The sequence below is a fragment of the Hyperolius riggenbachi genome, chromosome 10, assembly GCF_040937935.1.
Source record: "Hyperolius riggenbachi isolate aHypRig1 chromosome 10, aHypRig1.pri, whole genome shotgun sequence".
Taxonomy (NCBI): domain Eukaryota; kingdom Metazoa; phylum Chordata; class Amphibia; order Anura; family Hyperoliidae; genus Hyperolius; species Hyperolius riggenbachi.
In genome coordinates this window covers 293,109,602-293,131,005 of record NC_090655.1, presented here as the reverse complement: position 1 = coordinate 293,131,005, position 21,404 = coordinate 293,109,602, and the positions used below count along the sequence as shown (strand labels likewise).

General features: G+C 54.5%; 1 protein-coding gene across 1 annotated transcript in view; it reads left to right on the top strand.

The window, feature by feature from the left end:
• The window catches only part of LOC137537309 (zinc finger protein 300-like), a 24,759-nt gene extending 21,616 nt beyond the window's left edge, over nt 1-3,143 (top strand). The window contains exon 2 of the mRNA XM_068259383.1: nt 1,816-3,143. Coding sequence (XP_068115484.1) covers nt 1,816-2,768 — 953 coding nt within the window. The 3' untranslated portion in view covers nt 2,769-3,143. The remainder of the gene's footprint in view (nt 1-1,815) is intronic.
• The last annotated feature ends 18,261 nt before the right edge of the window (nt 3,144-21,404 follow it).

Below are 21,404 nucleotides of genomic sequence, written 5' to 3'. Positions count from 1 at the left end.
AGACCCATATGCTGGGTTGACTCCCACATAGAAACCCACATGGGGACCCACCTGGAGTGGATATATTGTTCTGGTCCAGGGCGACCCTCCCTACTTACCTAACCACACTCCTGGCCCCCCCTACACTTTCCTCCTGGACCATACTACCCTTAACGTTCTCTCATACCCTACAGATCTCCCTAAGACAGGGCTACACTGGGAAGTAACGTCCCCAGGCTGTGGTACTACCCCTAACGTCCCCTCATACCCTATAGATGTCCTACAAGACATTTTTACACTGTATCTCCCCAGGCTACATATCCAGATACACTGGTCTCATCGGTAATGGTCCCCACTTATCCTTTTCCCCTCCCCCCCCCCAGTCCATCCAGATCTTTAAACCCTGAATCACTACCCAGAATATATGTTTTTACCACCATCTAGAACTGATACATATACCCCCCCCATACTACCATGTATTATCCCATCTGATAGCAGTCGAACTGATTTGTACCAACTAACTTCTGACTCGCGATTGTTATTACATGTTCCTTCTCTTTTATATGTATACTACCTTGACAAAATGCTGGATCCCATGAATTTAAATGGTTTATTTTTGTAATCGATTTTATTATTTCAAGAACATATTACCATATGTCTACATTTATGTTTTAAAACTCTGAGCGTCTTTTTATTGATTTTTTACTTGTTTTAAAAGCACCTGTAATTGACCTGAGGAAGCGGCTTGGACCGCGAAACGCGTTGTCTATCGTGCTAATAAACCTTCTTAACCTTCCACCAAGTGGAGTCTCTTTATATAAAGGGAACATTGAATACACTACACGGCCGCCTCCTATTCCTTTCGGAAAACGATACACACACATACACACACATACACACACATACACACACATACACACACATACACACACATACACACACATACACACACATACACACACATACACACACATACACACACATACACACACATACACACACATACACACACATACACACACATACACATATATACATATATATTTATATTACACACACACACACATTATATATATATATATATATATATATATATATATATGTATATGTGTATATATATATATATATATATATATGTGTGTGTGTGTGTGTATGTATATATATATATATATGTATATATGTATATATGTATGTATATATATATATATATATATATATATATATATATATATATATATATATATATATATATATATATATATATATATGTATGTATACCCAGCTACTGCAGTATTAGTGGTTTGGGATCTCCATGACATAGATGGAGAATTCCTCCACCTCGCAGCTCCGATAATTTAGTGTTGTGTAACGTCACAATATCTTTATTTGCACAATTGGGGACAAGAGAGAGATAAAGGGACATTACAAGGGGCATATGAGTGACACGAGGATACAATGGTAATAAGAATGTGTAAGTGACACCACATTGCTCTACAAACATAACACAGATCTCTTGCTATAAGTACATAGAGGTCTGTTGTCACAGGAGTAACACATTGCTGCCATTGTCTCATCAAGCTCTACAATTTACTGCTTTCCATGTATGGCCAATGCTATAGCTGTAGGGAGGGTCAGTGACATGCAAATAACGCTGGGATGGTGCAAATTGTATGCTAATTATATGCAAAGTTATGCAACTGCTGCATCTGGTCAATTTTCTATCTGCATAACCTTTGCACCAACTTGAAATTCTCAGCAGCTCACTGACCCTCCCTAATGATAATTGCTCCTCCCCTCAGAATTCTCTAACAAGAAGTGATATTTCTCTATTTGCAGCACGGAGTCCCGGCATCAGGAACCTCTCAGAGACTCGTCTCTCTGTATCCGCAGACTGTACAACGAATGATGATGTCACTGGACAAGAGTCTTCTGCAGATATCCTGGTGACCCCAAATATTCCCCCAGACTCCCCTCACCTGTCTAACCCTGAGGGGCCTCCTACCCAGCACAGCTCTCCCCCTGCTGGAGGGTCTCATTCTTGTCCCACGTGTGGGAAATGTTTTGTATGGAAATCACAGCTTGTCAGACATGAGAGATCTCACACTGGGGAGAAGCCCTATTCATGTGCTGAGTGTGGGAAATGTTTTGTACAGAAATCACACCTTGTCGTACATAAGAGATTTCACACTGGTGAGAAGCCCTATTCATGTGCTGAGTGTGGGAAATGTTTTGTGCATAAATCAGACCTTGTCACTCATGAGAGGTATCACACTGGTGAGAAGCCCTATTCATGTTCTGAGTGTGGGAAATGTTTTGCACAAAAAGGACATCTTGCCAGTCATGAGAGAACGCACACTGGAGAGAAGCCCTTTTCATGTGTGGAGTGTGGGACATGTTTTGCAGATAAATCATGTCTTGTCAGACATGCGAGATCTCACACTGGTGAGAAGCCCTATTCATGTGCCGAGTGTGGGAAATGTTTTGCACAGAAATCACATCTGGTCGTACATGAGAGATCTCACACTGGTGAGAGGCCCTATTCATGTGCTGAGTGTGGGAAATGTTTTGCACATAAATCTCATCTGGTCGTACATGAGAGATCTCACACTGGTGAAAGGTCTTATTCATGTGCTGAGTGTGGGAAATGTTTTCGGCAGAAATCGGACCTTGTCAAACATCAAAAATCTCACACTGTCCAGAAGCCATATTCATGTGCTGAGTGTGGGAAATGTTTTGTACTTAAAACACATCTTGTCACACATAAGAGAACTCACTCTGGTGATAAGTAAGGGTCAGTGATAGCTTTGCCTCCAGCGAACCTGAAGTGGCCACAGCATACTGCTCTCCATCTCCCCAGCATAGCAGGCAGTAGGGAGGGGGGGGGGGGGGTGCACCAGCCATGGCGTGATATTTACATATTTAAACGCTGGTGCGGCGGCCATTTTGGACACATTTCTCTGCTGCTGTTAGAGAGAGAAGGGACAGAGAGCATTGCTGAGATAGGGAAAGCGGTAGTTAGGCCTCTGATCTGCATTGCTAGCTGTTTATACAGCGTCCTGTTCACCCAAAGAGTCCTTCTCAGGACCGGTATTGCTGCTGTTAGCGTCCTGATTACCCAAAGAGTCCTTCTCAGGACTGGTATTGCTGCTGTTAGCGTCCTGCTGAGGCCAGGAGAATCCTTCTCAGGACTGGTATTGCTGCTGTTAGCGTCCTACTGAGGCCAGGAGAATCCTTCTCAGGACTGGTATTGCTGCTGTTAGCGTCCTGCTGAGGCCAGGAGAATCCTTCTCAGGACTGGTATTGCTGCTGTTAGCGTCCTGCTGAGGCCAGAAGAGTCCTTCTCGGGACGGGTATTGGTTCATAGGTTCTGTTAGCACAACATCCTGGGCCTGATTCACAAAGCGGTGCAAACACTTTGCACACCTGTGAAAAGCCCTTTATCACGCCTAAACATAGTTTAGGCGTGATGTGAGCAACTCACGCGAAGCTCCCGCGCGCAAAGTTTTGCGTGCGTAGCGCACCGCGTCCATTGAGCCCTATGGGACTTTGCGCGAGTTACTGCACAAAGCGGTGATAACTTTGCTAGTGCAAAGGTTATCACGCCTAAAGTCTTTTAGGCGTGATAACTGAGTTATCACCTCTTTGTGAATCAGGCCCCCTGTCTACTCTCACTGCATCCAGTGCATTGCATCTGAGCTGCAGATCACAGATTCGTGCAGACTTCAAGTGACTCTGGAGGACATTTATCAAGGGTGTGTGAGACAAAATATTAGTAGGTTTTTAGAAATCTGTTGTCTCAGACATCCTAAGAAATCACTAAATAGTGCAGATTCCTTCTTAAAGTGAACCTAAAGCCGACCCAAAAAAATGAGTTTTACTCACCTCGGGCTTCCCTCAGCCCCCTGCAGCTGATCGGTGCCCTCGCCGTGTCCCTCCGATCCTCCTGTCCCCGCCAGCGGCTACTTCCGGTTTTGCCGTCACCGGCCGTCAGGCTGGAAACGCGAATGATTCTTCGCATTCCCAGCTACAATAGCATCCCCTATACTGCTATTGCGGCCTTCCTTGCTGCAATAGCAGTATAGGGGGGCAATATTGTGGCTGGGAACGCGAAGAATCACTCGCGTTTCCAGCCTGACGGCCGGTGACGGCGAAACCGGAAGTAGCCGCCGGCGGGGACAGGAGGATCGGAGGGACACGGCGAGGGCACCGATCAGCTGCAGGGGGCTGAGGGAAGCCCGAGGTGAGTAAAACTCATTTTTTTGGGGTCGGGCTAAGTGTCACTTTAAACTGTTAGGAATAGGAGGAGTTAGGAAGCTCTCTCAGGCAGTGCAGTGTGTGAGGGAAATTGCTGTTGCCGAGGTAACCAATACATCTGCTGCCAGCAGGCTCTGAGTGAGGGGGAGGAGCACTTCACAAATCATGCATAGCCTGCACTGCACTATCTGTAGAACTGCTATTAAGCACTTCTTAATCTGCAACCGTTTAGGGATGGATTTGCACTTTTCTTAGTGTAGTGCAGCTCTAGAAATCCATGCTAAACTACCAATATTATGTAGGGTTTGAGAAGTTTCTTACCATCATGCAGAACAGTTCCTCTGCTGGTTGGAACAGTTTTAGAAGAAAAAACTGTCTGTAATGTTTTGATAAATCTGTCCCTCTGTGTGCAGAAGTGCAGTCCAGCACAACAAATCATTCACATCACGTAAGTGTCATTATTGCAGTATGTTGGTTGTGTAATATCTCAGCTCTCTGTACCCAGTGCTGTGTATCTTGAGCTGTACATCACAGTAATCTGTGTATTCACTGCATATGCATCTCCGGCACACAGTGTTGGGGCAAGGGTCCATCTAACCACTGATACCTGGTCTGCAAAGCACGGTCAGGGCAGATATATTACCTATACTGGGTAAACCTGCAGACTGCTGGCAAGCCTGCACTGTGTGGCTCTGCATTGGAGTTGGTGACACCACCAGCCTGCTACCTGCTGACCACCACTGGCAAGCCTTCACTGTGTGGCTCTGCTTTGGAGCTGGTGACACCGCCAGCCTGCCACCTGCTGACCACCACTGGCAAGCCTTCACTGTGTGGCTCTGCATTGGAGTTGGTGACACCGCCAGCCAGCCACCTGCTGACCACCACTGGCAAGCCTTCACTGTGTGGCTCTGCATTGGGGTTGGTGACACCACCAGCCTGCTACCTGCTGACCACCACTGGCAAGCCTTCACTGTGTGGCTCTGCATTGGGGTTGGTGACACCGCCAGCCAGCCACCTGCTGACCACCACTGGCAAGCCTTCACTGTGTGGCTCTGCATTGGGGTTGGTGACACCACCAGCCAGCCACCTGCTGACCACCACTGGCAAGCCTTCACTGTGTGGCTCTGCATTGGGGTTGGTGACACCGCCAGCCAGCCACCTGCTGACCACCACTGGCAAGCCTTCACTGTGTGGCTCTGCATTGGAGCTGCTGACACCACCAGCCAGCCACCTGCTGACCACCACTGGCAAGCCTTCACTGTGTGGCTCTGCATTGGAGCTGGTGACACCGCTAGCCTGCCACCTGCTGACCACCACTGGCAAGCCTTCACTGTGTGGCTCTGCATTGGAGCTGGTGACACCACCAGCCAGCCACCTGCTGACCACCACTGGCAAGCCTTCACTGTGTGGCTCTGCATTGGAGCTGGTGACACCGCCAGCCTGCTACCTGCTGACCACCACTGGCAAGCCTTCACTGTGTGGCTCTGCATTGGGGTTGATGACACCGCCAGCCTGCCACCTGCTGACCTCCACTGGCAAGCCTTCACTGTGTGGCTCTGCATTGGAGCTGGTGACACCACCAGCCAGCCACCTGCTGACCACCACTGGCAAGCCTTCACTGTGTGGCTCTGCATTGGAGCTGGTGACACCGCCAGCCTGCTACCTGCTGACCACCACTGGCAAGCCTTCACTGTGTGGCTCTGCATTGGGGTTGGTGACACCACCAGCCTGCCACCTGCTGACCACCACTGGCAAGCCTTCACTGTGTGGCTCTGCATTGGAGTTGGTGACACCGCCAGCCTGCTACCTGCTGACCACCACTGGCAAGCCTTCACTGTGTGGCTCTGCATTGGGGTTGGTGACACCACCAGCCAGCCACCTGCTGACCACCACTGGCAAGCCTTCACTGTGTGGCTCTGCATTGGGGTTGGTGACACCACCAGCCTGCTACCTACTGACCACCACTGGCAAGCCTTCACTGTGTGGCTCTGCATTGGAGCTGGTGACTCCGCCAGCCTGCTACCTGCTGACCACCACTGGCAAGCCTTCACTGTGTGGCTCTGCATTGGGGTTGGTGACACCACCAGCCTGCCACCTGCTGACCACCACTGGCAAGCCTTCACTGTGTGGCTCTGCATTGGGGTTGGTGACACCACCAGCCTGCCACCTGCTGACCACCACTGGCAAGCCTTCACTGTGTGGCTCTGCATTGGAGTTGGTGACACCGCCAGCCTGCTACCTGCTGACCACCACTGGCAAGCCTTCACTGTGTGGCTCTGCATTGGAGCTGGTGACACCGCCAGCCTGCTACCTGCTGACCACCACTGGCAAGCCTTCACTGTGTGGCTCTGCATTGTAGCTGGTGACACCGCCAGCCTGCTACCTGCTGACCACCACTGGCAAGCCTTCACTGTGTGGCTCTGCATTGGAGCTGGTGACACCGCCAGCCAGCCACCTGCTGACCACCACTGGCAAGCCTTCAATGTGTGGCTCTGCATTGGAGTTGGTGACACCGCCAGCCAGCCACCTGCTGACCACCACTGGCAAGCCTTCAATGTGTGGCTCTGCATTGGAGCTGGTGACACCGCCAGCCTGCTACCTGCTTACCACCACTGGCAAGCCTTCACTGTGTGGCTCTGCATTGGAGCTGGTGACACCGCCAGCCAGCCACCTGCTGACCACCACTGGCAAGCCTTCACTGTGTGGCTCTGCATTGGAGCTGGTGACACCGCCAGCCAGCCACCTGCTGACCACCACTGGCAAGCCTTCACTGTGTGGCTCTGCATTGGAGCTGGTGACACCGCCAGCCAGCCACCTGCTGACCACCACTGGCAAGCCTTCACTGTGTGGCTCTGCATTGGAGCTGGTGACACCGCCAGCCTGCTACCTGCTCACCACCACTGGCAAGCCTTCACTGTGTGGCTCTGCATTGGGGTTGGTGACACCGCCAGCCTGCTACCTGCTGACCACCACTGGCAAGCCTTCACTGTGTGGCTCTGCATTGGAGCTGGTGACACCGCCAGCCTGCTACCTGCTGACCAACACTGGCAAGCCTTCACTGTGTGGCTCTGCATTGGAGCTGGTGACACCACCAGCCAGCCACCTGCTGACCACCACTGGCAAGCCTTCACTGTGTGGCTCTGCACTGGGGTTGGTGACACCACCAGCCTGCCACCTGCTGACCACCACTGGCAAGCCTTCACTGTGTGGCTCTGCATTGGGGTTGGTGACACTGCCAGCCTGCCACCTGCTGACCACCACTGGCAAGCCTTCACTGTGTGGCTCTGCATTGGAGCTGCTGACACCACCAGCCAGCCACCTGCTGACCACCACTGGCAAGCCTGCACTGTGTGGCTCTGCATTGGAGCTGGTGACACCGCCAGCCTGCTACCTGCTGACCAACACTGGCAAGCCTTCACTGTGTGGCTCTGCATTGGGGTTGGTGACACTGCCAGCCAGCCACCTGCTGACCACCACTGGCAAGCCTTCACTGTGTGGCTCTGCATTGGAGCTGGTGACACAGCCAGCCTGCTACCTGCTGACCACCACTGGCAAGCCTTCACTGTGTGGCTCTGCATTGGGGTTGGTGACACTGCCAGCCAGCCACCTGCTGACCACCACTGGCAAGCCTTCACTGTGTGGCTCTGCATTGGGGATGGTGACACTGCCAGCCTGCTACCTGCTGACCACCACTGGCAAGCCTTCACTGTGTGGCTCTACATTGGGGTTGGTGACACTGCCAGCCAGCCACCTGCTGACCACCACTGGCAAGCCTTCACTGTGTGGCTCTGCATTGGGGTTGGTGACACCGCCAGCCTGCTACCTGCTGACCACCACTGGCAAGCCTTCACTGTGTGGCTCTGCATTGGGGTTGGTGACACCGCCAGCCTGCTACCTGCTGACCACCACTGGCAAGCCTTCACTGTGTGGCTCTGCATTGGGGTTGGTGACACCACCAGCCAGCCACCTGCTGACCACCACTGGCAAGCCTTCACTGTGTGGCTCTGCATTGGGGTTGGTGACACCACCAGCCAGCCACCTGCTGACCACCACTGGCAAGCCTTCACTGTGTGGCTCTGCATTGGGGTTGGTGACACCACCAGCCAGCCACCTGCTGACCACCACTGGCAAGCCTTCAATGTGTGGCTCTGCATTGGAGTTGGTGACACCGCCAGCCAGCCACCTGCTGACCACCACTGGCAAGCCTTCAAAGTGTGGCTCTGCATTGGAGCTGGTGACACCGCCAGCCTGCTACCTGCTGACCACCACTGGCAAGCCTTCACTGTGTGGCTCTGCATTGGAGCTGGTGACACCGCCAGCCAGCCACCTGCTGACCACCACTGGCAAGCCTTCACTGTGTGGCTCTGCATTGGAGCTGGTGACACCGCCAGCCAGCCACCTGCTGACCACCACTGGCAAGCCTTCACTGTGTGGCTCTGCATTGGAGCTGGTGACACCGCCAGCCAGCCACCTGCTGACCACCACTGGCAAGCCTTCACTGTGTGGCTCTGCATTGGAGCTGGTGACACCGCCAGCCTGCTACCTGCTGACCACCACTGGCAAGCCTTCACTGTGTGGCTCTGCATTGGGGTTGGTGACACCGCCAGCCTGCTACCTGCTGACCACCACTGGCAAGCCTTCACTGTGTGGCTCTGCATTGGAGCTGGTGACACTGCCAGCCTGCTACCTGCTGACCAACACTGGCAAGCCTTCACTGTGTGGCTCTGCATTGGGGTTGGTGACACCACCAGCCTGCCACCTGCTGACCACCACTGGCAAGCCTGCACTGTGTGGCTCTGCATTGGAGCTGGTGACACCACCAGCCAGCCACCTGCTGACCACCACTGGCAAGCCTTCACTGTGTGGCTCTGCATTGGGGATGGTGACACCACCAGCCAGCCACCTGCTGACCACCACTGGCAAGCCTTCACTGTGTGGCTCTGCATTGGAGCTGGTGACACCGCCAGCCTGCTACCTGCTGACCACCACTGGCAAGCCTTCACTGTGTGGCTCTGCATTGGAGCTGGTGACACAACCAGCCAGCCACCTGCTGAACACCACTGGCAAGCCTTCACTGTGTGGCTCTGCATTGGAGCTGGTGACACCACCAGCCAGCCACCTGCTGAACACCACTGGCAAGCCTTCACTGTGTGGCTCTGCATTGGGGTTGGTGACACAGCCAGCCTGCTACCTGCTGACCACCACTGGCAAGCCTTCACTGTGTGGCTCTGCATTGGGGTTGGTGACACCGCCAGCCTGCTACCTGCTGACCACCACTGGCAAGCCTTCACTGTGTGGCTCTGCATTGGAGCTGGTGACACCGCCAGCCTGCTACCTGCTGACCACCACTGGCAAGCCTTCACTGTGTGGCTCTGCATTGGGGTTGGTGACACCACCAGCCTGCCACCTGCTGACCACCACTGGCAAGCCTTCACTGTGTGGCTCTGCATTGGAGCTGGTGACACCGCCAGCCAGCCACCTGCTGACCACCACTGGCAAGCCTTCACTGTGTGGCTCTGCATTGGAGTTGGTGACACCGCCAGCCAGCCACCTGATAAACACCACTGGCAAGCCTTCACTGTGTGGCTCTGCATTGGAGTTGGTGACACCGCCAGCCAGCCACCTGCTGACCACCACTGGCAAGCCTTCACTGTGTGGCTCTGCATTGGGGTTGGTGACACCGCCAGCCTGCCACCTGCTGACCACCACTGGCAAGCCTTCACTGTGTGGCTCTGCTTTGGAGCTGGTGACACTGCCAGCCTGCTACCTGCTGACCACCACTGGCAAGCCTTCACTGTGTGGCTCTGCATTGGGGTTGGTGACACCGCCAGCCAGCCACCTGCTGACCACCACTGGCAAGCCTTCGCTGTGTGGCTCTGCATTGGAGCTGGTGACACCGCCAGCCAGCCACCTGCTGACCACCACTGGCAAGCCTTCACTGTGTGGCTCTGCATTGGAGCTGGTGACACCACCAGCCTGCTACCTGCTGACCACCACTGGCAAGCCTGCACTGTGTGGCTCTGCATTGGAGCTGGTGACACCACCAGCCTGCCACCTGCTGACCACCACTGGCAAGCCTGCAGTGTGTGGCTCTGCATTGGAGCTGGTGACACCGCCAGCCTGCTACCTGCTGACCACCACTGGCAAGCCTTCACTGTGTGGCTCTGCATTGGGGTTGGTGACACCACCAGCCAGCCACCTGCTGACCACCACTGGCAAGCCTTCACTGTGTGGCTCTGCATTGGGGTTGGTGACACCACCAGCCAGCCACCTGCTGACCACCACTGGCAAGCCTTCACTGTGTGGCTCTGCATTGGAGCTGGTGACACCGCCAGCCAGCGACCTGCTGACCACCACTGGCAAGCCTTCACTGTGTGGCTCTGCATTGGAGCTGGTGACACCGCCAGCCTGCTATCTGCTGACCACCACTGGCAAGCCTTCACTGTGTGGCTCTGCATTGGAGCTGGTGACACCACCAGCCTGCTACCTGCTGACCACCACTGGCAAGCCTTCGCTGTGTGGCTCTATTGGAGCTGGTGACACCACCAGCCAGCCACCTGCTGACCACCATTGGCAAGCCTTCACTGTGTGGCTCTGCATTGGAGCTGGTGACACCACCAGCCTGCTACCTGCTGACCACCACTGGCAAGCCTTCACTGTGTGGCTCTGCATTGGGGATGGTGACACTGCCAGCCAGCCACCTGCTGACCACCACTGGCAAGCCTTCACTGTGTGGCTCTGCATTGGGGTTGGTGACACTGCCAGCCAGCCACCTGCTGACCACCACTGGCAAGCCTTCACTGTGTGGGTCTGCATTGGGGTTGGTGACACCGCCAGCCTGCCACCTGCTGACCACCACTGGCAAGCCTTCACTGTGTGGCTCTGCATTGGGGTTGGTGACACTGCCAGCCTGCTACCTGCTGACCACCACTGGCAAGCCTTCACTGTGTGGCTCTGCATTGGGGTTGGTGACACCACCAGCCTGCCACCTGCTGACCACCACTGGCAAGCCTTCACTGTGTGGCTCTGCATTGGGGTTGGTGACACTGCCAGCCAGCCACCTGCTGACCACCACTGGCAAGCCTTCACTGTGCTGCTCTGCATTGGAGCTGGTGACACCGCCAGCCAGCTACCTACTGACCACCACTGGCAAGCCTTCACTGTGTGGCTCTGCATTGGAGCTGGTGACACCGCCAGCCTGCCACCTGCTGACCACCACTGGCAAGCCTTCACTGTGTGGCTCTGCATTGGAGCTGGTGACACCGCCAGCCTGCTACCTGCTGACCACCACTGGCAAGCCTTCACTGTGTGGCTCTGCATTGGGGTTGGTGACACCACCAGCCTGCCACCTGCTGACCACCACTGGCAAGCCTTCACTGTGTGGCTCTACATTGGGGTTGGTGACACTGCCAGCCAGCCACCTGCTGACCACCACTGGCAAGCCTTCACTGTGCGGCTCTGCATTGGGGTTGGTGACACCACCAGCCTGCCACCTGCTGACCACCACTGGCAAGCCTTCACTGTGTGGCTCTGCATTGGGGTTGGTGACACCACCAGCCAGCCACCTGCTGACCACCACTGGCAAGCCTTCACGGTGTGGCTCTGCATTGGGGTTGGTGACACCACCAGCCTGCCACCTGCTGACCACCACTGGCAAGCCTTCACTGTGTGGCTCTGCATTGGGGTTGGTGACACCACCAGCCTGCCACCTGCTGACCACCACTGGCAAGCCTTCACTGTGTGGCTCTGCATTGGAGCTGGTGACACCACCAGCCTGCTACCTGCTGACCACCACTGGCAAGCCTTCACTGTGTGGCTCTGCATTGGAGCTGGTGACACCACCAGCCTGCCACCTGCTGACCACCACTGGCAAGCCTTCACTGTGTGGCTCTGCATTGGGGTTGGTGACACCACCAGCCTGCCACCTGCTGACCACCACTGGCAAGCCTTCACTGTGTGGCTCTGCATTGGAGCTGGTGACACTGCCAGCCTGCCACCTGCTGACCACCACTGGCAAGCCTTCACTGTGTGGCTCTGCATTGGGGTTGGTGACACCGCCAGCCAGCCACCTGCTAAACACCACTGACAAGCCTTCACTGTGCGGCTCTGCATTGGAGTTGGTGACACCACCAGCCTGCCACCTGCTGACCACCACTGGCAAGCCTTCACTGTGTGGCTCTGCATTGGGGTTGGTGACACCACCAGCCAGCCACCTGCTGACCACCACTGGCAAGCCTTCACTGTGTGGCTCTGCATTGGAGCTGGTGACACCGCCAGCCTGCCACCTGCTGACCACCACTGGCAAGCCTTCACTGTGTGGCTCTGCATTGGGGATGGTGACACTGCCAGCCAGCCACCTGCTGACCACCACTGGCAAGCCTTCACTGTGTGGCTCTGCATTGGGGTTGGTGACACCACCAGCCTGCTACCTGCTGACCACCACTGGCAAGCCTTCACTGTGTGGCTCTGCATTGGGGTTGGTGACACCACCAGCCTGCTACCTGCTGAACACCACTGGCAAGCCTTCACTGTGTGGCTCTGCATTGGAGCTGGTGACACCGCCAGCCTGCTACCTGCTGACCACCACTGGCAAGCCTTCACTGTGTGGCTCTGCATTGGGGTTGGTGACACCGCCAGCCAGCCACCTGCTGACCACCACTTGCAAGCCTTCACGGTGTGGCTCTGCATTGGGGTTGGTGACACCACCAGCCTGCCACCTGCTGACCACCACTGGCAAGCCTTCACTGTGTGGCTCTGCATTGGGGTTGGTGACACCACCAGCCAGCCACCTGCTGACCACCACTGGCAAGCCTTCACGGTGTGGCTCTGCATTGGGGTTGGTGACACCACCAGCCAGCCACCTGCTGACCACCACTGGCAAGCCTTCACTGTGTGGCTCTGCATTGGAGTTGGTGACACCGCCAGCCTGCTACCTGCTGACCACCACTGGCAAGCCTTCACTGTGTGGCTCTGCATTGGAGTTGGTGACACCGCCAGCCAGCCACCTGCTGACCACCACTGGCAAGCCTTCACTGTGTGGCTCTGCATTGGAGTTGGTGACACCGCCAGCCAGCCACCTGCTAAACACCACTGGCAAGCCTTCACTGTGTGGCTCTGCATTGGAGTTGGTGACACCGCCAGCCAGCCACCTGCTGACCACCACTGGCAAGCCTTCACTGTGTGGCTCTGCATTGGAGCTGGTGACACCGCCAGCCTGCTACCTGCTGACCACCACTGGCAAGCCTTCATTGTGTGGCTCTGCATTGGGGATGGTGACACTGCCAGCCAGCTACCTGCTGACCACCACTGGCAAGCCTTCACTGTGTGGCTCTGCTTTGGAGCTGGTGACACTGCCAGCCTGCTACCTGCTGACCACCACTGGCAAGCCTTCACTGTGTGGCTCTGCATTGAGGTTGGTGACACCGCCAGCCAGCCACCTGCTGACCACCACTGGCAAGCCTTCACTGTGTGGCTCTGCATTGGAGCTGGTGACACCACCAGCCAGCCACCTGCTGACCACCACTGGCAAGCCTTCACTGTGTGGCTCTGCATTGGAGCTGGTGACACCACCAGCCTGCTACCTGCTGACCACCACTGGCAAGCCTGCACTGTGTGGCTCTGCATTGGAGCTGGTGACACCACCAGCCTGCCACCTGCTGACCACCACTGGCAAGCCTTCACTGTGTGGCTCTGCATTGGGGTTGGTGACACCACCAGCCAGCCACCTGCTGACCACCACTGGCAAGCCTTCACTGTGTGGCTCTGCATTGGAGCTGGTGACAGCGCCAGCCTGCTACCTGCTGACCACCACTGGCAAGCCTTCACTGTGTGGCTCTGCATTGGAGCTGGTGACACCACCAGCCTGCTACCTGCTTACCACCACTGGCAAGCCTTCGCTGTGTGGCTCTGCATTGGGGTTGGTGACACCACCAGCCTGCTACCTGCTGACCACCACTGGCAAGCCTTCGCTGTGTGGCTCTGCATTGGAGCTGGTGACACCACCAGCCAGCCACCTGCTGACCACCACTGGCAAGCCTTCACTGTGTGGCTCTGCATTGGAGCTGGTGACACCACCAGCCTGCTACCTGCTTACCACCACTGGCAAGCCTTCGCTGTGTGGCTCTATTGGAGCTGGTGACACCGCCAGCCTGCTACCTGCTGACCACCACTGGCAAGCCTTCACTGTGTGGCTCTGCATTGGGGATGGTGACACTGCCAGCCAGCTACCTGCTGACCACCACTGGCAAGCCTTCACTGTGTGGCTCTGCATTGGAGCTGGTGACACCGCCAGCCTGCTACCTGCTGACCACCACTGGCAAGCCTTCACTGTGTGGCTCTGCATTGGGGTTGGTGACACCGCCAGCCTGCCACCTGCTGACCACCACTGGCAAGCCTTCACTGTGTGGCTCTGCATTGGGGTTGGTGACACTGCCAGCCTGCTACCTGCTGACCACCACTGGCAAGCCTTCACTGTGTGGCTCTGCATTGGGGTTGGTGACACCACCAGCCTGCCACCTGCTGACCACCATTGGCAAGCCTTCACTGTGTGGCTCTGCATTGGAGCTGGTGACACCACCAGCCAGCCACCTGCTGACCACCACTGGCAAGCCTGCACTGTGTGGCTCTGCATTGGAGTTGGTGACACTGCCAGCCAGCCACCTGCTGACCACCACTGGCAAGCCTTCACTGTGTGGCTCTGCATTGGAGCTGGTGACACTGCCAGCCTGCTACCTGCTGACCACCACTGGCAAGCCTTCACTGTGCGGCTCTGCATTGGAGCTGGTGACACCGCCAGCCTGCTACCTGCTGACCACCACTGGCAAGCCTTCACTGTGTGGCTCTGCATTGGGGTTGGTGACACCACCAGCCTGCCACCTGCTGACCACCACTGGCAAGCCTTCACTGTGTGGCTCTACATTGGGGTTGGTGACACTGCCAGCCAGCCACCTGCTGACCACCACTGGCAAGCCTTCACTGTGCGGCTCTGCATTGGGGTTGGTGACACCACCAGCCTGCCACCTGCTGACCACCACTGGCAAGCCTTCACTGTGTGGCTCTGCATTGGGGTTGGTGACACCACCAGCCAGCCACCTGCTGACCACCACTGCCAAGCCTTCACGGTGTGGCTCTGCATTGGGGTTGGTGACACCACCAGCCTGCCACCTGCTGACCACCACTGGCAAGCCTTCACTGTGTGGCTCTGCATTGGGGATGGTGACACCACCAGCCTGCCACCTGCTGACCAACACTGGCAAGCCTTCACTGTGTGGCTCTGCATTGGAGCTGGTGACACTGCCAGCCTGCCACCTGCTGACCACCACTGGCAAGCCTTCACTGTGTGGCTCTGCATTGGGGTTGGTGACACTGCCAGCCTGCTACCTGCTGACCACCACTGGCAAGCCTTCACTGTGTGGCTCTGCATTGGGGTTGGTGACACCACCAGCCTGCCACCTGCTGACCACCACTGGCAAGCCTTCACTGTGTGGCTCTGCATTGGGGTTGGTGACACCACCAGCCAGCCACCTGCTGACCACCACTGGCAAGCCTTCACTGTGTGGCTCTGCATTGGGGATGGTGACACTGCCAGCCAGCCACCTGCTGACCACCACTGGCAAGCCTTCACTGTGTGGCTCTGCATTGGGGTTGGTGACACCACCAGCCAGCCACCTGCTGACCACCACTGCCAAGCCTTCACGGTGTGGCTCTGCATTGGGGTTGGTGACACCACCAGCCTGCCACCTGCTGACCACCACTGGCAAGCCTTCACTGTGTGGCTCTGCATTGGGGATGGTGACACCACCAGCCTGCCACCTGCTGACCAACACTGGCAAGCCTTCACTGTGTGGCTCTGCATTGGAGCTGGTGACACTGCCAGCCTGCCACCTGCTGACCACCACTGGCAAGCCTTCACTGTGTGGCTCTGCATTGGAGCTGGTGACACTGCCAGCCTGCCACCTGCTGACCACCACTGGCAAGCCTTCACTGTGTGGCTCTGCATTGGAGTTGGTGACACCGCCAGCCTGCTACCTGCTGACCACCACTGGCAAGCCTTCACTGTGTGGCTCTGCATTGGAGCTGGTGACACTGCCAGCCTGCCACCTGCTGACCACCACTGGCAAGCCTTCGCTGTGTGGCTCTGCATTGGAGCTGGTGACACTGCCAGGCTGCCACCTGCTGACCACCACTGGCAAGCCTTCACTGTGCGGCTCTGCATTGGGGTTGGTGACACTGCCAGCCAGCCACCTGCTGACCACCACTGGCAAGCCTTCACTGTGTGGCTCTGCATTGGAGTTGGTGACACTGCCAGCCTGCCACCTGCTGACCACCACTGGCAAGCCTTCACTGTGCGGCTCTGCATTGGGGTTGGTGACACCGCCAGCCTGCTACCTGCTGACCACCACTGGCAAGCCTTCACTGTGTGGCTCTGCATTGGAGCTGGTGACACCGCCAGCCTGCTACCTGCTGACCACCACTGGCAAGCCTTCACTGTGTGGCTCTGCATTGGAGTTGGTGACACCGCCAGCCTGCTACCTGCTGATCACCACTGGCAAGCCTTCACTGTGTGGCTCTGCATTGGAGCTGGTGACACCGCCAGCCTTCTACCTGCTGACCACCACTGACAAGCCTTCACTGTGTGGCTCTGCATTGGAGCTGGTGACACCACCAACCAGCCACCTGCTAAACACCACTGACAAGCCTTCACTGTGTAGCTCTGCATTGGGGTTGGTGACACCGCCAGCCTGCTACCTGCTGACCACCACTGGCAAGCCTTCACTGTGTGGCTCTGCATTGGAGCTGGTGACACCACCAGCCAGCCACCTGCTGACCACCACTGGTAAGCCTTCACTGTGTAGCTCTGCATTGGGGTTGGTGACACCGCCAGCCTGCTACCTGCTGACCACCACTGGCAAGCCTTCACTGTGTGGCTCTGCATTGGGGTTGGTGACACCGCCAGCCAGCCACCTGCTGACCACCACTGACAAGCCTTCACTGTGTGGCTTTGCATTGGAGCTGGTGACACCACCAGCCAGCCACCTGCTGACCACCACTGGTAAGCCTTCACTGTGTAGCTCTGCTTTGGGGTTGGTGACACCGCCAGCCTGCTACCTGCTGACCACCACTGGCAAGCCTTCACTGTGTGGCTCTGCATTGGGGTTGGTGACACCGCCAGCCTGCCACCTGCTGACCACCACTGACAAGCCTTCACTGTGTGGCTCTGCATTGGAGCTGGTGACACCACCAGCCAGCCACCTGCTGACCACCACTGGTAAGCCTTCACTGTGTAGCTCTGCATTGGGGTTGGTGACACCGCCAGCCTGCTACCTGCTGACCACCACTGGCAAGCCTTCACTGTGTGGCTCTGCATTGGGGTTGGTGACACCGCCAGCCAGCCACCTGCTGACCACCACTGACAAGCCTTCACTGTGTGGCTTTGCATTGGAGCTGGTGACACCACCAGCCAGCCACCTGCTGACCACCACTGGTAAGCCTTCACTGTGTAGCTCTGCATTGGGGTTGGTGACACCGCCAGCCTGCTACCTGCTGACCACCACTGGCAAGCCTTCACTGTGTGGCTCTGCATTGGGGTTGGTGACACCACCAGCCAGCCACCTGCTGACCACCACTGACAAGCCTTCACTGTGTGGCTCTGCATTGGAGCTGGTGACACCGCCAGCCTGCTACCTGCTGACCACCACTGACAAGCCTTCACTGTGTGGCTCTGCATTGGAGCTGGTGACACCGCCAGCCTGCTACCTGCTGACCACCACTGGCAAGCCTTCACTGTGTGGCTCTGCATTGGAGCTGGTGAGTTTTTGGTAAAATTACAAAACCTATACATACATGTGCAGAGCTAAGTCATCGCATCTCTTTTCAGTGTCACATTCCAGACCCGGTAGCGCTCAATCTCGCATGGCTGCACAGTCGTGTAACTAGTTAGCATGGTGGAGTTCACAAATAGGCTAAAAAAATTAGGCTGTCTGCTTGGTACCATTAGAAAATTCCACTAGCAACTTCCCATCCCAAAGCATGGCCGGTGCTACACACCACGCCGGTCCATTCAGTTGAGCGCGCATGCAGCACCCACATGCCTAAGGGCCTTACAGACCTGTTAGCGCTCAATCTGGCGTGGCTGCACGGTCGCGTAAATAGTTAGCATCGAGGGGTTCACAAATAGGCCAAAATTAAAAAAATATAAAAATTAGGTTGCGCACTCACGCTGGTCGGTTTGGTACTGTCATGCAGTTCCATTAATAACGTCCCATCATGGCGTCTGCTACACGCCACGCTGGTCCGTTCAGTTGAGCGCACATGCAGCACCAGACATCTAAGGGCCTTACAGACCTGTTAGCGCTCAATCTCGGTAAACGCGGCGTTTGTTCTGCCAGTGTGAAGCAGGCGTAACTCTTACACTACCTGATGGACGTGTACACACACCGGATGTGTTACAGCACTTTATTCCTCAAATGTAGGAAGGTACTGTGATTTCTGACCTTTAGCGATTAAGACACAGCTTTGCGTCAACTACGTAATTTTTGGTGGGATTTTTGGCATGGATCCCCCTCCGGCACGCCACGGTCCAGGTGTTAGGCCCCTTGAAACAACTTCCATCACTTTTGTGGCTAGAAACAGTCCCTGTAGATTTTAGAATTTGCCTGCCCATCGAAGTCTATGGCGGTTTGCCAGATTCGCAAACCTTTGCAGAGATTCAGGTTCGAAATTTGCAAACAATTTTATATTTGGCCCATCTCTGCATATAGTAGTAAGCCTAATTACAACTTGCCTGTGTTCACTTCATATTTTTTTTATCGCTAGGTCTTTGTATATGTAAATAAGGAAGAATCTGCAGTCACATTCAGCCACCGCTCTCCTGAAGAGTGAATAGAAGTCAGAATTTAACGCCATTAACCACCTTACAACCGCCTAACGCCAATGGGCAGTCTGAAGGCGTCTCCCCCAGGTCTGCATAATGCCGATTGGCGTCAAGTCCTGGGGGAGGAGATTGCAGGGAATCTCGCACGCACCAATGCTCGCGCATCCCCGCCTACCAATGATCACGCATCCCCGCCCACCAATGCTCCATCATCAGAGTACCAGCGGCGATCGCCACTATCAGACTGTTCAAGGTCACTATCAGACCCGACTAATCCTGTACTATGTTGGAGATGTGCTGCATCTGATGCAGACTTACATCTTATACTATAGCTTTGCCCAAGCTTATCATCTAACTGGAAAGTCATTTGTGAATATGCGCTGCGTAATATGTTGGCGCTTTATAAATACAATAAATAATAATAATATATAACGAAAATGACAAAAATCCCACACCCGTAATGATCCATTACACTGCATTTTAGGTGATACTACTAAGCTTGCTTATACTCGTGCCCAAAGAACACTAGTTGGTCTTCTGTTATATTATTATCGTAAAGCAATTATACTCGATTGGAAGAAGGCTGACCCACTTTCCATCCAATATTGGAAGAAATTAGTTAAAGGATACCCGAAGTGACATGTGACATGGTGAGATAGACATGGGTATGTACAGTGCCTAGCACACAAATAACTAGGCTGTGTTCCTTTTTTTTTCTTTCTCTGTCTGAAAGAGTTAAATCTCAGGTATGTAAGTGGCTGACTCAGTCCTGACAGGAAGTGACTACAGTGTGACCCTCACTGATAAGAATTTCCAACTATAAAACACTTTCCTTGCAGAAAATGGCTTCTGAGAGCAAGAAAGAGATAAAAGGGGAATTTATTATCAGTGACAATCACATTGTAGTCACTTCCTGTCTGAGTCAGGACTGAGTCAGCCACTTACATACCTGATATTTAACTCTTTCAGGCAGAGAAAGAAAAAAAAAAAAGGAACACAGCATAGTTATTAGTGTGGTAGGCACTGTACATACATGTGTCTATCTCATCATGTCACATGTCACTTCGGGTAGCCTTTAATGACTCTTTGCATTTGTACACAGCTGCCTATATAGCTAGAGGGCGCCCTCAGAAATTTGATAAAATATGGAAGCCCTGGACTAGTAACAAAGATACTAATTAAGGGATGGGAGGGTACGGAACTGAGGTATAATGCTTTTCCCTATATTATGCGGTCTGTACTAATTAGATGTATTAAATCAACCATCGAACAAATATATATAATCTGTTACTTCCAGAATACATTTTTTTTCTTTTGTCAATTTTGGTGGGGAGGGGGAGGGGGCCTGGGTCTGTACCAACAAGGTGGATTGTCTGGGGGTTTAATGCCATGTGTATGTTTTCTTCTGTTTCTCTTCGACCTCATGTGCACTCACCTGCGCATCAGTTGACTTTTGTTTGAAGTTGTTCAATATAAAAATCAATAAAAAAAATGTAAAGAAAGGTCACTATCAGGTTAAAGGACCACTCCCACGAATCAATAAATTTTTAACCATCCAACAGTATATATATATATATATATGGTATATATGAGCCTTGCTGTGTATTTATTTTTGTATTTTGTGATGTTCCTTTAATTTACTGTTTGACACTGAAATCAGAGTCCGTCAGCCCCTTGCATAACGTTGACGGACTTTTGTATCTAAATAAACATTGCAGGGGGAGCCTTTGCAGGGTTTGGTAGAAAAAAGAGGAGATGGTTTTGCCCTGCAATCCTAACTGTGAATATCATTGCGCTCATGCTTACCCTCTGCAGTAGCCGTTATTGATAAGGACCCCTCCGCACTCAGGCATCCCGCAGGCTTTCAGGGAGGCAGCTGTCAGCGCAGACTTTGCTGCGCAATAAGCCGCTCTCCCTCTACCTTCATTCGCCTGCGGGTCTGCCAATGATGACTGGAGGGGTGGAGCTCAATGCGCCGCACGTCATCGGGGCTGGAGACGCGGCGAAAGACAGAAGCTGTACGCTCTGTCAGTACGTGAGCCGCGGCGATGGACAGAGGGAAGCCCATACTGACTCTGCCACCGCAGAGTCATTCAGCTCCTCCACGCGCCATCATTGGCAGCCCCTTGCATAACGTCCGTCAACGTTATGCAAGGGGCTGACGGACTCTGATTTCAGTGTCAAACAGTAAATTAAAGGAACATCACAAAATACAAAAAAAAATACACAGCAAGGCTCATATATACCATATATATATATATATATATATACTGTTGGATGGTTAAAAATGTATTGATTT